This window comes from Pteronotus mesoamericanus, unplaced genomic scaffold, assembly GCF_021234165.1.
Source record: "Pteronotus mesoamericanus isolate MK-2021 breed Mesoamerican mustached bat unplaced genomic scaffold, CSHL_Meso_final contig_78, whole genome shotgun sequence".
Taxonomy (NCBI): Eukaryota; Metazoa; Chordata; class Mammalia; order Chiroptera; family Mormoopidae; genus Pteronotus; species Pteronotus mesoamericanus.
The window spans coordinates 4,338,699-4,352,126 of NW_026555258.1; the positions used below are offsets into that span (position 1 = coordinate 4,338,699).

At 53.2% G+C, this 13,428-nt stretch overlaps 1 protein-coding gene across 3 annotated transcripts in view; it reads right to left on the reverse strand.

Annotated features, from left to right (window-relative positions):
• The window catches only part of FUBP3 (far upstream element binding protein 3), a 48,943-nt gene that overhangs the window by 16,958 nt on the left and 18,557 nt on the right, over positions 1–13,428 (reverse strand). For 2 of the 3 annotated variants that reach the window (XM_054584224.1, XM_054584221.1), the window contains exons 3-8: positions 9,099–9,132; positions 6,765–6,814; positions 6,380–6,451; positions 5,097–5,154; positions 2,979–3,141; positions 1,682–1,780 (exon numbers count right to left, since the gene is read on the reverse strand). In XM_054584224.1, coding sequence (XP_054440199.1) covers positions 1,682–1,780; positions 2,979–3,141; positions 5,097–5,154; positions 6,380–6,451; positions 6,765–6,814; positions 9,099–9,132 — 476 coding nt within the window. The remainder of the gene's footprint in view (positions 1–1,681; positions 1,781–2,978; positions 3,142–5,096; positions 5,155–6,379; positions 6,452–6,764; positions 6,815–9,098; positions 9,133–13,428) is intronic. The other variant, XM_054584223.1, reaches the window with a different exon arrangement.

Below are 13,428 nucleotides of genomic sequence, written 5' to 3' on the forward strand. Positions count from 1 at the left end.
TTTACAGCAGAAGGCCCTTATTCTTAGGATTTAGGTGTGGAGAGTCATAATTTCTGGCCACTTCCCCATAAATGGTAAAGTAAAATAAACAAACAAATGCATGTGTACACTGGCAAGAGGATAGGTACAATGGAGGTATACAGGTATATGTCGTACTGTCTTTGCAGCATTTCTAGATATTTGAAGTTTTTCATAATAAAAAGTTGGAGACACACACACACACACACACACACACACACACAAAACCCACACAGAAAAACCTAAAACAACTCACCCTAAATAACTTCTCCCAAATAAAATATGTGGAAGACATTAAAAATTTACAATTAATTTCCTGCAAATTCATGAAACATCAATGAAATGAGCTCTTTGCTTGGGTATTTTTTCTAACAAAACTAAAACCAAAGGTTCCAAGAGAGGAGGCAGGTGGGGAGGGCTGCTGGGGGTGGGCGCTCCACAGCCCAGCACCCGCCCGCAGGCTGGCCCTCCAATGCCTTCCAGAGAGTTCCCTGGTGTCATGGCCATGGAGTCCACCAGCCGGTCTGGATGAGCCAAGCGCAGAAAGGTGAGATGCCATTTGATTTTTATAAATTCCCCTCCTGTTTACGTTCAAACAGCCTAGAACTCCGGGGAGGAGGGCACAGGTGGGGAATGAAGGCCACTTCAGTGACGGGGGCGAAGGGGAAAGGCCATTTTAATCCTCTCCCTCAATCCGGTTTTGAAACCGTTCTTTTATGTATGTGCCGTGAAAAACAGTATGAACTGGAGTTCAGCCGAATGACGGTGTTAAGAACTGGGGGAAATATTTTGCCGGAGGCTGGTAACCTCCACTTCACCAAAGCCCCAAAGCTCCGATGGAGGAACAGCTGTCACTGGTGGACTGGCTCACCAATGAGCGTGGCCCTGGGGCTACCCTAAATGCAGCTAAGGCAAGGCAGCTGCGGGGCGGCGGTGGCAAAGAGTGGTCGGGGTTTCTCGGGCACAGACACACCCCACCCCACAGCCCACACACGCCCCTGCTGGCAGCAAGAGCTGCAGGGCGGCCTACCCCAGGGGACGTAAGACCAAGCCCCTCACTGCTTTCAGCAACTGCGGCCGGGAGCCCGGGACACAGGACACTTGCTAGGAGGACACACATATACCCGGCGGTGTCCTGGCCAGTACCTTTGCTTACCTCCTACCCCAGCTGCAAATCTTGCAAAAAACAGGCTGAGAGAGAAAAAGAGAGAGAGAGGGAGAGAGAAGGGAGGGAGCAGGCCAATAAAAGCCAGCGGAGCCTGCATCTGAGCTGACCACAGGTAGCAAGTTGAAAACTGCATCTGCTCAGCGCTTCGCCAGCCAACAAAGCCTTCTGCGTTTACGGGAATGTTCCGAATACACACTGCCCATGACAGTAGCCACCATTCTTGTGTGGCTCTTGAGCACTTGAAATGCGGCCAGTGTGAATGAGGAACTCAGTTTTTAGTTAGCTCGCACTGAACAGCTAGCCGCACATGGCCCGTGGCTCTGGTGCTGGGCAACACAACCCTAGACTGTTCCAGCATCCAACGGTCAGGGAAAGCAGCTTACCTCAGCCAAAAGAACGCCCGGTTCTGTAACTTCTTGACAGACATAAAACACTGAGTTAAGACAGAGCGACGCCCCCACACCCAGGACCTGCCCAACCCAGCCTCTCCCCTACCTGCACTTTAAACGGGTCTCCCGTCATGCGGAGAGGCTTGTCTGCTCCCGTAGGCAACGGGCCGTCCTGGATCATGACCATTTTCACACCCGTCCGCTCCTGTGGAGGTGCACACACCGGGACAGGCCTCACTGCCGGGGAGGGGCATGCAGGAGGGCACAGGACGCCACTTGGGGCCCGGCCACATCTGCCTACCACAAGACACGGCCCCCTGCCCTGGCCCGGGAATGCCAATGCATAGGCCGTGCCAGGGAGCTCCCCCGTGCGACAGAGGGGCCGCATCCCAGGCTCTCCTCTCCCCCTCCAGCCGCCAGCACACCCGCGTGCACAGGAGCTCTCCTGGATTGCCCGCGCTAAGGGCACCCAGTCAGGGCCTGCGCGCGGCTCTGTGAGGCAGGCTCCCGTCCTGCTGGTGAGGAGGCTCAGACAGCAGGCTGCCCCCGAGCTGTCCAGAGGTGGGTGTGGGGTGGGGGCAGGGCAACGTTTTAATTCTGGAAGTCTAAACCCTGGACTCCTCAAGTCCACAGTAACGTGCCTTCCCAGTCCGAGGACTGGGCCAGGAGAGAGCCCGTGGGTAGGTCACAACCCCCACCTGCACCCTCAGAAGCCCCAAAGCTCTGAAATAGATTTGTTCATAAGTAATTTGGCAGCAAAACTACCTGAACTCATGTAAGCATGTTTCTGGTCACTCTGAGTGTTACTATTATTACGTTCAGCCACGCAAACATGCACAGTCACAGAGTGCAGCCCTGGGGCTTGCCGGGGGTGACCAATTCTGAAACACGTTGGGCCCCTTGTATCTCGGGTGAGGGATCCTGGAGCCAATGGCAGCACCTGCTGGGCCCCAGGCTCGGTGCGAAGGGTCTCATGTAAACATACAATCATGGGTGTTACTTCGGCATCGTTACCAGTGAGGCTGGCGCTTCCCTGTCCCACGGGCGAGGCCCTGGGCCCCGCGAGAAGCGCACAGACACGTTTAGCCCAGGGCACTAAGGAGGGAAGGGCTGCTGGCTCCAGACACAGCATTTGTATCTGAGATGCTGTCATCTGATGGTAACGGAGCCTGACTGCCGCCATGGCTGCTTCAAGTTCAAGGGGGCTCAGGACCGGCATCACGCCTGGCAGCAGGCCTGGCTACATGGATGTCCGTGCACCCACGGGGGCAGGGCTCTGAGGGGAGCTCTGGCCTGTGGGAGGCACAGCAAGGTCAACGGGGGGGAGGTCCGAGCTACGACAAGACCCCCCCCGCCACCTCCCACGGGGAGGAAGAGGACCATCTTCGTTAAGGTCCACGCACCTGCAGCTGCTTGATGGTTTCCCCTCCTTTGCCAATGACCAGCCCCACTTTGGATGCAGGGATGAGGACCTCCTGGATGGTGTTGCTGCCATCTATGTCGTTGTGGAAGCCCGGTCCGTTCCGACAGCGGTCCACGATCTGCCCCAGGAGCCGTTTGGCTAGTCTTTGGGAGGGAAAAGAACCACAGGGAAACCAGCATTAAATGAACGTCCCCGGTACCCACAGAAGGGAAACAGCACCCGGGGGAAAACACGGAGGAGTCAAGGCAGCCCTCCATCCAACGCCAGCTCTGCCCCAACCCGGGAGGTCGCTGCCATCGGCCACGTTACTGGGCTGGAATTTAAAAGCAACACACACGATACCAACATTGCGACACAGATGCCCCCCCGCCCCACCCCGCACCAGTCTGCCCTCTGCCTGTGTGTGTGTCTCGCATGCTCTCCATAAACACGTCTCTTGTCCTATCGGAGAGTCAGCGGCTCTGGTGGCAGAGACGCCTTTGCACCCTCTGCATCCCCAATCCAGAGCGTACACCTGACAGACATGTGTTAAGTAGGAGCAAGAGAGAGAGAGCAATGAGAAAGATGGGAAGAAAGAAAGCGAGGGTTAGTAGTCGTCGTTTGAATTCCCAAACTCCAAATTTCTTCTCCGTCGGCCACCAGGCTGCTCTAGGACTTTTGCGCTGAGGCTACGAATCACCGTTTTGGTTCCAAGGGATGGAAAGAGGTGGCGGCAATGCCCTCACGCAGCCTGCAGCCGCAGCCACCTGCTTTGTGCTTCCACTGGGCAGCAGGGCCCTGGCCTTTCACATGCAGTGCTATTTTGTGCTGATTTACTTGGAGGTGGAGCAGGAAAGCTACAATGTTGCAACAGTGCAACCCAGCCCACCAAGGTCATCTGTCGGGCCAATTTCCTTTTCTGCACCAGAATCTCCCCTGGCTGTTATATGCATTATTTATTCTTCAAATCACTATGTAGAATCTTTTTGGTTCCTTTAATAGGAAAGGATTCGGCTACTGAACAGGCTGGCTGTACTGTGTACTGAAGGAAGCAAAATTGTTTCTTCTCAAATTTATAATCCCGTGGCCTCCTTGGTTTGGGCAGAACAGGAAGCAGGAATAGAAGGGTAGGAAGAAAGAAGAGAAAGGCAGGAAATAGATGTCGCCCTTTGTGGCCTGGAGCCTTTGTGTACAGAAGCAGCCTCGTGTATCTTCTCAGTTACAGCGGCTTTTAGTATTTTGCTTGTGTACTAGATTAACTGGCGCTGGGAGAAAAACGCCTTGCCTCCAGCAAAACCATCTCGCTTGCCCTGTAATGCACACCTGCCAGAGTTGTTTATTCTGGTTCACTGCCTACAATGTTACAGCAAAACAAGAGAATTTGAACTCATCTAGGCTCCCAGAGAAATGGAAACAATAAAAGAGCCCTACCTATTGAGCCAGACGTAGTCTCAGCACCCCTCCCCCCAGCGCCTCCGCTCTCAGCAGGCTGGCGGGGACAGGGCCAGTCGGCGCTGAGGAGGCCTGCCCCGCCCGAGGCTCTGAGCACTTGTGCACCGGTGGGGAGGGAACGCCGGTCTCCAGGCTGTCCCAAGGACCCCCGAAGTCAGTACCCACTCTGGCCAGTCCCCATGGCCCTCGGAATGCAGCCATGGCCAGCAAGAGTCCATTCCATCCGGCTCACAGGTATCAGAAGGGTAAGGGGATCAGCCCCAGGAGAGGACCTGGTACCAGGACTCTCAATGGTTTGCAAAGGGAGAGGCTCGCTAATCCAGACCCGTTCAGGGAAAGGCAGTGTCCCCAAGGAAGAGGTGGGCTGCTGAGCATTCGGGCGGGCTGACCCTACGCTCCTTAGGGCCTGGTGCGCGGAGCAGGTGCACCGCAGCTGTGAGGAATTCTGGGGGCTTTTGACAAAGGAGATGCCGTGTGTGCTTAAGGTGGCAGAGAAGCTCCCCTGATGTGGCGGCCACCTGAGACCCTTCCCTGCAGAAGCGCCTGCTGGTGCGGCCGGACGGCAGTGCCGGGCAACAGTGTTCAGGGACAGGCTGCCCTTCCATTTCTCCCCATTTGGGGAAGGAGGAAGAAGAGTGAAAGGAAAAAGTAAATAAAACAAACTTACTCAATACTTTCTGGGGTTCCGGTAAGTACACAGGGCCTCTCTGGAATCCCAGAACTCTCTATAAGAAGAATCAAGAAGATGAGGTGTGTGGGTGGGCATCAGGCAAGCTCGCCCCGGCCTCCGTGAAAGGCTGGCTCTCTGGGCTGGCGCCTGCCCCGGCCCCACAGAGGCCCAGGCTCCCGGGAAAGGACAGTTTGCTTCACTTGTGGAGAGAACCTGAAGCTGGCAGCCCCGCCCTAGGAGTCTCGCAGTGGAAACGAGTCCCGGGGGACGGGAGGTGAGCGCAGCAGAGGTCTGTGGGTGGGCCCTAATGACCGGCTTCAGCCAGGAGGTGCTCGAGTCCCGTAATCGACCCGCTGTTCCTCAGTTCCTCCATCTACAGAGCAGTTTACTGGTCACTTGTGTGCACACGGCTCTGAGGCGCCCTAGTGAGAACGTTCAGGGTGTGCACGTTAGGGCTACCATCAGTTATTGCATGGATATCCCCAGAGATCGGTGACATTTATGTGGAACTGGTTCCGGGCCATTTGACAAGAGAGGACAGTTTTATTTTGCAACACCACACATGACACTTTACTTTGTTCCTAAAAACACTGCCTCTTAAAATTCTCAGAAAGAGAGCTAGCCAACAGCAGTTACTGCCTTCAGGACACTATAGTGTCTTTTAAAATGACAAAAATTTCTTTAGTAAATGTCCTTCAAACCTCCTCCTCCACTATAGACAGAGGTCAAACGCGAATTAGATGGTGAAACTATAATTAAAATGCAAACTCTTCCTCCTTAGTCTGTCTCTCTCCACACTGCACAGTCAAAACGGAGTCTGCTGGGAAGGGTCCTGAGCCGTGCTCGCTGTGTGCTAATTCAGCCAGAGCCCCCAGCTGGCCTCCTCCCACAAAGGGCAGGGGCGGCCTGATCCAGGGGCGCTGTGAGCAGTCCCCAGGAGTAACCCCAAAGCCACGTGACTCCTAGTGGCCCCACTAAATCTGGCATAACATTCTGGTGCAGAAAACAGAGGTCCTAGAGCGGCAGGTGTTCGGGAGAGGCCGTGCGGAGCCACAGAACTGTGCAGGACCCCCCACGAGGCCGGGGGCGGGCCCGTCTGAGCCAGCTTCTGCTCTGGTCCTCATCTGGGAGTCCAGCTCCAAAAACGCAAGGGAGACGGCAGTCGTGCATACTTACCCGCGTTCCTATACTTCTAGCAACAAGCAAAGTACTGAATCTGGAAAACTTTACAAAATATCGATGTCTACCAAACCGAGATCTACAAGCAAGGAAACCCTTACCTGAGGCAATCTGAATTTTGCAACCAGATTCTGCTTGAATCCGTGAAATCTGCTCACCTCCCCTGCCAATAACTGAAACAGATTGAACAGGGTCAGACTGTGCCCCCCATTCCACATTCAACCATGCATGGAACACGTCATTCAACAAACAGCCCCACGGCCGCAGGAGGCCGTGGAAACCGGGCATGAAGCGTAGCGGACAGAGGTGCCCCCGTTGCAGCGGGCAAGGGCGCGGCTGGCCTTGGCTTGGACAGAGGCCTGCGGGGCTCGGAGACTCCAGGGCACAGTGTGCAAGAGAGTCCCGCCACAAGTGACACTCCCATGGGGAGAGTGCAATGGAAAGGACAGACAGGAAATGGGCAAAGCGCAACATGTGGATACTTACTAAAGCCAACCATTTTATCAGGCACTTTGAATTCTTCTGTTATGACTGCCCTAAAAACAAAGAACATTTGGAAAAAGATATAGAAAAATTCTGTAGCCATTTAAGGTTCCCCAAATTTCCCATAGTGGCCATGTTGGAAGATAAAGAAAGGCTTAAAAGAAATCATGCCAACTTGGCCAACAAGCCCACAACCACCTACTAAGAGCATCGTCTCCTGAACTTTTTGGCCAGTCGCTCCCTGAAAAGACCACGTCTCCATCGCCTGTGTCAGAGGAAGGGACACCTGGGTTTTCATTCAAACCAGTGACTCCTCTCACAACTGCCTTTTCTTCACCCAGCAGGGAGGCCCAGGAGCCCAGCTAAGTCCTGAACGGTCACTCAGAGACCCTGTGGGGTGTGGGGGGAATTCAGGCTTCTTCCCGGGGTCCTCTCCAGATGCAGGGATACTCGACTTCTCTCCAACACCCCCCTCTGTGCTGCTTTTCTCCTAATTTTTAGGGTGCGATGCCCCAGGGGAGCAGGCCTCCAGCGGAGGCCTAGTCGGTGCTGACCTAGACAGGACCATGACCTCAGCTACCCCGCAGGGCACCTCTGTCGAGGGCTCTCCCTCCCATAACGCACTTTCTCCCTTTCCTTCTTTTAAACAACTCCTGCGCAGGCTCTCTTGCTCGTACCTTCAGATTAGCCATATAGTGGGCCAGGGACGATATCCAATTTCCCCAACACCCTAGGAAGCAATTAAATCTAAACACTTATCTTGGGAGAAAACTAAACGCAAGTAGTTTTTTTAAAAGGCAAGCATTTCAAACACCTCTCACACAGCCGGGTTTCCGCCCATCATGGAGGCACTGAATGAGGTGCACGTTTTTAGGGAAAGCGCAGCACTGAGAAGAAACGCTGCAGCACAGGTAGCGCTCGCCCCCGGGCCGCGGTGGCAACAGCGGCAAACTGTCTCCTCCTGGCGGGGTGTGCGGCCTCGGGTTGACGTGTGCCCACAGATTCTCTCTGCCCCTTGGATCTTTGGTTCAGCCCAAGACCGGGCGAGTCTGGGCTTCCTCACCAGCGACCCCGCCTGCGTGGGTGCCGAGTCTCGGCTGACCTGGCGCCTCCCGCAACAGGCGCAGGCCCAGTGGGGACGTGTCTCCTGGCCCCGGGCAGGGGTGGCCACGCTCCCGTCTGCGCAGCCACGAGGCTGCCGCTCGCGTGTGCAGCACACACTGTCTATTCTCAGAAAACACTGCTGGGGATTTTACTAGAAGGGGATCAACACTCTCACAATACACAATGTCACAAAACCCAGGCAGCCCCTCAGAGCTCAGTGACAATTTAAGCAGACTCTCTTTGAGGAGGAAACACATGAAGACGAACTGCTCTGGGCCTCCAGCAAGACAAAGCTCTACATTCTAAACACATGGCTGAAACTTGTCTAACACACATGATACAGGAAAGTAAAACCCTGATTTATAATGGCTTTATAAGAAAGCTACCTCATTTAAATTAATTCACTAAAAACAAAGCGAATAAGGAAGTAACAAAAACCCAGGTCAAATCTTTTGATTAGCCGATGCCTGGCAATTTCTAGACTCTCCCGACCATTTGTGCAGTGCGCAGGAGGACATGTGTCACTGCGGGGGAGCTTAAGGGTAGCATGTGACGGTGATGGGTACGAATCACACAGTTCCATCGGGAACAAGGAGACACTGAAGCACACTTCCCTGTGTATCTTATCCTTTGTAAAAGGTAACACTGTGACCTTAAATACCCTGTCTTAAGACAGTCTGGTCTTTTTAAATACCAGAGATGTTTGCATCTTTCTAATCCACAACGTTTCAGGGAAGGCTGTGATGGGAAACTGAGGCAGGGAATCAACTGGGCACTTATCTGAGGTTCTCTGGCAAGTCCCTATCACTGTGGCAGGGGTGGGGACCCAGGCTCCTGGCCTTCCAGGCTCATGGTTCCCTGAGGACCAAAGACGCCCTTTTCTCAAGTGAAGAGGTTAAAAATGTACAAGACACTGGGAAAACCATCAAACCAGGAGGGAAAATTTCATTCTCCCATTTTAATTAAATGCATGTGGGGAGAAGGGGCAGCTCCAACATGCTTGAAGTCTTTCAAGTTTACATACACTGGTGGCTGATTTTTTAATACCTTGTGCTAGCTTATCCTTTGAGCTTATACTGTCTCAGGAAAAGGCTACAAAATGCTTGAGTCTTAAATCTAGCCGACGGTTGTTCACACTCTCAACCTCTGACTTTCTAACACTCTAGTACAGATGGTGGATCAATAAACAATTAGAAATGATCAATAAATAATAAAACATAACCCACTGCTTACCTTTGATGTACCAAGGCCCCTAACTGGTTACCTACTGTGGCAAAGAGAAAGAGAAAAGAAAAATCAAAGCATTAGCACGGATAAACTAACTTCATCCTTACACAAGTTCTTACCATTTCAAGAGGAAAAAAAAGAAAGGCAGAAAAAAAAGCAAATAGTAATTTAGGCTCAGTGGCTGAAATGAATGCGTTATATGATATGAAACAGGAGGGGACATCTTGATCAACACAGTCTCTGGCCCAGTGTCCAGCTGAACACAGGATAAGAAATTGATCTGTGTGTCCACATGCTGAGGAGCCTGGGAGAAAATCCTGCTCGCCTAAATCCCTCCCCCGCTCCGACTCCCGCTCAGATCTACACTCAGTGCAAAGACATCAAGGGTTCCTTCTTTCTCTTTGTGAGACAAGTGGGAAGGTCTGACCCCCCGCCCCCGCCCCCGCCGGGGGGCACCGTTAGGGACTGCTCTAGGGCAGCTGCAGTCACCACGGCCAGGCCCATGTGTTCTTGCCGCCCCACGGAGCGTCCCTCTATTCTCCCAACCCACCGGCCCGCAGCGCGAACCTCAGGGAGAGGTTCTGGTCTGCCCCGCCTTGGGCCTCATCACCGACCCACCACTGTGGTCTGTGGGCCATGTGAGCCGCTGGGGACGAGCGACTGCCTTTCAAGGCCGTTTCACAGAGGCAGCGGTGTCTCACAGGCTCTTCTAACGAAAACCAACGCTGCAAACCCAGCCCCACAAAGCCCTTTGGGTCCCACTGCATGTTTCTGTTTCCCCTGCTCAGCCATCGGTGAGCGTGTCTCCCTCACTGCCATCCGCAAGGGGGGTTCTGGAGGGATTCTCTTCTGGCAAATGCCACCCTGGAGACACACAGTCAGATGATGATGAAAAAGTATAAATTCTAAACATATTACGAGAAACTGAATGAATCTTACAATATGCTAACAAGAGCATTCAAAAATGACCCAGGGGGGAGTTATCGGCAGGAGAGACAGGAGACAAGTGAGAAGGATCAATGACATCAACTTCAGAACAGAGTGACATGATGTGGCATCTGAAATACAGGACTCCAATTGCTCTTCCTTCTGCTTAAACTTAACCCTGTCTTTCTCTGACTGGGCAGGAACTGGTGATAAAAAGCCAACAGTAAGAAGCCAGATCCTGCTATTTTAAAAGGAGAAGGAAGTGCCTAGAGAAAAAATGCCAGCAAAAAGCAAATGAAACTACTGAGTCAATACCATATTCTTCTGGATCAATAGCAAGATAATGGTCTGCAGCCAAAACATTGACATTATATACTATTAACCTGCTTATCTCAGGGATAAGAGAACTGTTTTTCATTGACTCCTCAATGTTTCTTTTTGCGTGTCCAGTTTGATTATGACAAACGCGAGCCCAGGACAGGCAGCGTTCACGACTCCCGCTCCACGTGAACATGGGACAACAGCCGGCTTGGAAGGAGATCCCCGTCACACGCCTGGCCCCGGACACTGTGGGAGAGGATGCCACGCCCTAAGGCAGCGGGCACGAAGGAGGAAGTCCAGACAGAGCGCCCGCGCGGTCAGCTGTCCCTGCTGAGGCCGGCTCCCGCCCTCCCTGCTGGCTCCCCTCTGGGGGTGACGCGGGTGAAGGCGGAGGGTGTCAGCGCCTCAGGCCAAGGGGAGCCCAAGGGAGGGGCGTCTACGCCCGGCATGGGCACCATGGCCAGCCCTTGGCTCCGGCCTGCTGTGCTATGTGCTCAGACTTGTCACAGGGCTGATGACCGTCAGCTATTTCAGACAGAAAAGCCACGGAAACAGAGTAAAGGGCAATGCCCCTGTGAAGAACTTCATGAGATTCTGGAGACCAGTCACAAGGCTCCCAGTCAAAAGCCATCGGAAATGCGCTCATCACAGAAAATTCCTTGTTGTTGGCAAAGTACATGTCACAGGGGCCACACATGCACTGTCATTTCTGACAGCCAACTGCTCTGCTGACAAGTGGAGGGGCTCCCAGACTGGGAACAGAGGCGCGCACACCGCCACCCCGGGGGCACGCAGACCAGCCGCTGAGAGCCCGGGCACCAGGGCGGGGCGGCACAGAGCCAGACTTCGCTCCGTCGGTGTGCGCCATCTGCACCCTCCACGCAGTGCCGCGGCCCGCGGCTGGGAGGTAAGGCTTCATGCCCTTCGGAAACATTCCCGCCTGGTGCCTAAACATGAAGGCCAGCAGCTAGGCGGGGGCACTGGGCACTCAGACAGCAAACCGACAAGGCCTGACTCCGCGGACGGGGGCGGGGGCCTGGGGCCTGGGCCCTGCGCGGTCTTCGTGATGAAGTGGGGTCAAATGAGGGAGGCATACAGGACACCGCGAAGCTCCCATTTTGTGGCCACTACCATCCTTTAACTACAAAAAAGAAAAAGTGCTGAAAAATCAGTCCTATTTCCCTCTACTGGTACCTTTGCTCAATTCTAGCATGCACGCGTGCACTCGCCTTGCACACTACCCTATGCGAAGCCCCCAGGCTATGGGAAAAATGAGCTTCCCATGGAAACATTCACACTGTAATACGAGAAAGCCTTTCTGAAGAGTAATACTCTGCCAATTTCAATAATGATTTTTTGGGGAAAAAATAAGGCAGCTGGACCCATTTTTGTCAATAGGTAAGGAGAAAGTCTTCCTTTTTCTTCCCCCAAAAGAAATACTAACAAAGTATTACTGTGGAGCATACCCAACTTTACAATATTCATCAACTGGAACAGTTACCCCGTCCCCCCTCAGAAAAGCCCAAGGAACGAAAGCCCCCTCCCTCCCCCCTCCCCGAGAGCACGGATGACACGCTGGCTACGCCGAAGACCGGAGCGGGTGGGCCGGCCAGCTGGGGAGGACCACCAGCAAGGCGCGCCAGCAACGCAGACCTTCCTCGCCAGGCTCTGAAAGCGCCCTCTGGCGCCCCGGCTGGGTCCCAGGCTCCCGGCGGGGCCTTCTGAGGCCGTTTCTGCAGTTCTCGGAGGGTTTGAAGAGCTTTCTCCCACAGGCAATACAAAGGCTCCCCCTGTTCTAAGCAGTAACTCTCACCCCAGGGCCACAAAACACCGATGCTGGTGAATTCAGCTCAAAGTCCCTGACAAGTTTTCTGTTACTGATTCTTCAAATTAAAATTTTTAAAAAGGAGAGTAAATTCAAGTTTACCCCCATGTCACCCTCACCTGCAGTCTGACAGGCTCTTGTAGGGGCAAAAACCACCACCACCAGCTTCATAAGGGGCTTCACCCCACATGAAGCCACCTTTCCTTCCAGGGCCCCTGGAGGTAGATGCTGTTACCACAGCCCCATTTCACCCACGAGCAAGGTGCGATCACACCCCGGCGAGCCCTTGGAACAGGGCACAGCAGAGTGCCTGAGCCCATGTGCACGCTGTACCCGCCACGCCTTCCAGGGGCTGGGCACTGTGCCAGGTCCGGGGATAAAACAGTGAGCAAGGTCCTCGCTGCCCTCAAGAAGCTCTGAGTCTAGCTGGGAAAACAGAGCTCTGTGAGGAGCAGCATGCTGACCTGGTCTCCAGGGATGTGGAGGTGCTGGGAGCCTGGCCTGCACTACCCCCCGCCCCCCACCCGGTCCAAGTGCCTACTGAGGGCCCAACTCAAGGGACCTCAGAGTAAACTTCAGAGAGTAAGTCCATGGTACTGATTTACAGCACTGTCTAGGTCTTATTTTCATTTAGTCCAGAGGTCAGGAAATTAATTTTGGGGCTCATGACCAGCTCTATTAAAAAATTAAATATAAGCCCTGGCTAGTGTCGCTCAGTGGATTGAGTGTTGGCCTGAAAACTGAAATGTCGCTGGTTCAATTCCAGTCAGGGCACAGGCCTGGGTTGTGGGCCAGGTCCCCAGTAGGGGTCGCACAAGAAGCAATCACACATTGATATTTCCCGCTCTTCCCCTATCTCCAAAAATAAATACATAAAACCTTCTTAAAAAAAAAGTATACCATATATAGTAATATGTATATTTCATAAAGCTTTTATTTCAGTTGCATGTATTTACTAATTAGTTCTGATGGAACATGAGGCATTTCTCACATGGTAACTAGTACTTTAAAAGTTTAAAGCCCTGGCTGGTGTGGCTCAGTGGATTGAATGTTGGCCTATGAACCAAAAGGTCGCTGGTTTGATTCCCAGCCAGGGCACGTGCCTGGGTTGCAGGCCAGGTCCCCAACAGGGGATGTGCAAGAGGCAACCAGTCAATGTTTCTCTTGCACATTGGTGTTTCTCTCCCTTTTTTCCCCTCCCTCCATTCTCTCTAAAAAAAAAAAAAAAAAAAAAAAATAAGCAAGTATATTCTAAAAAAAAAA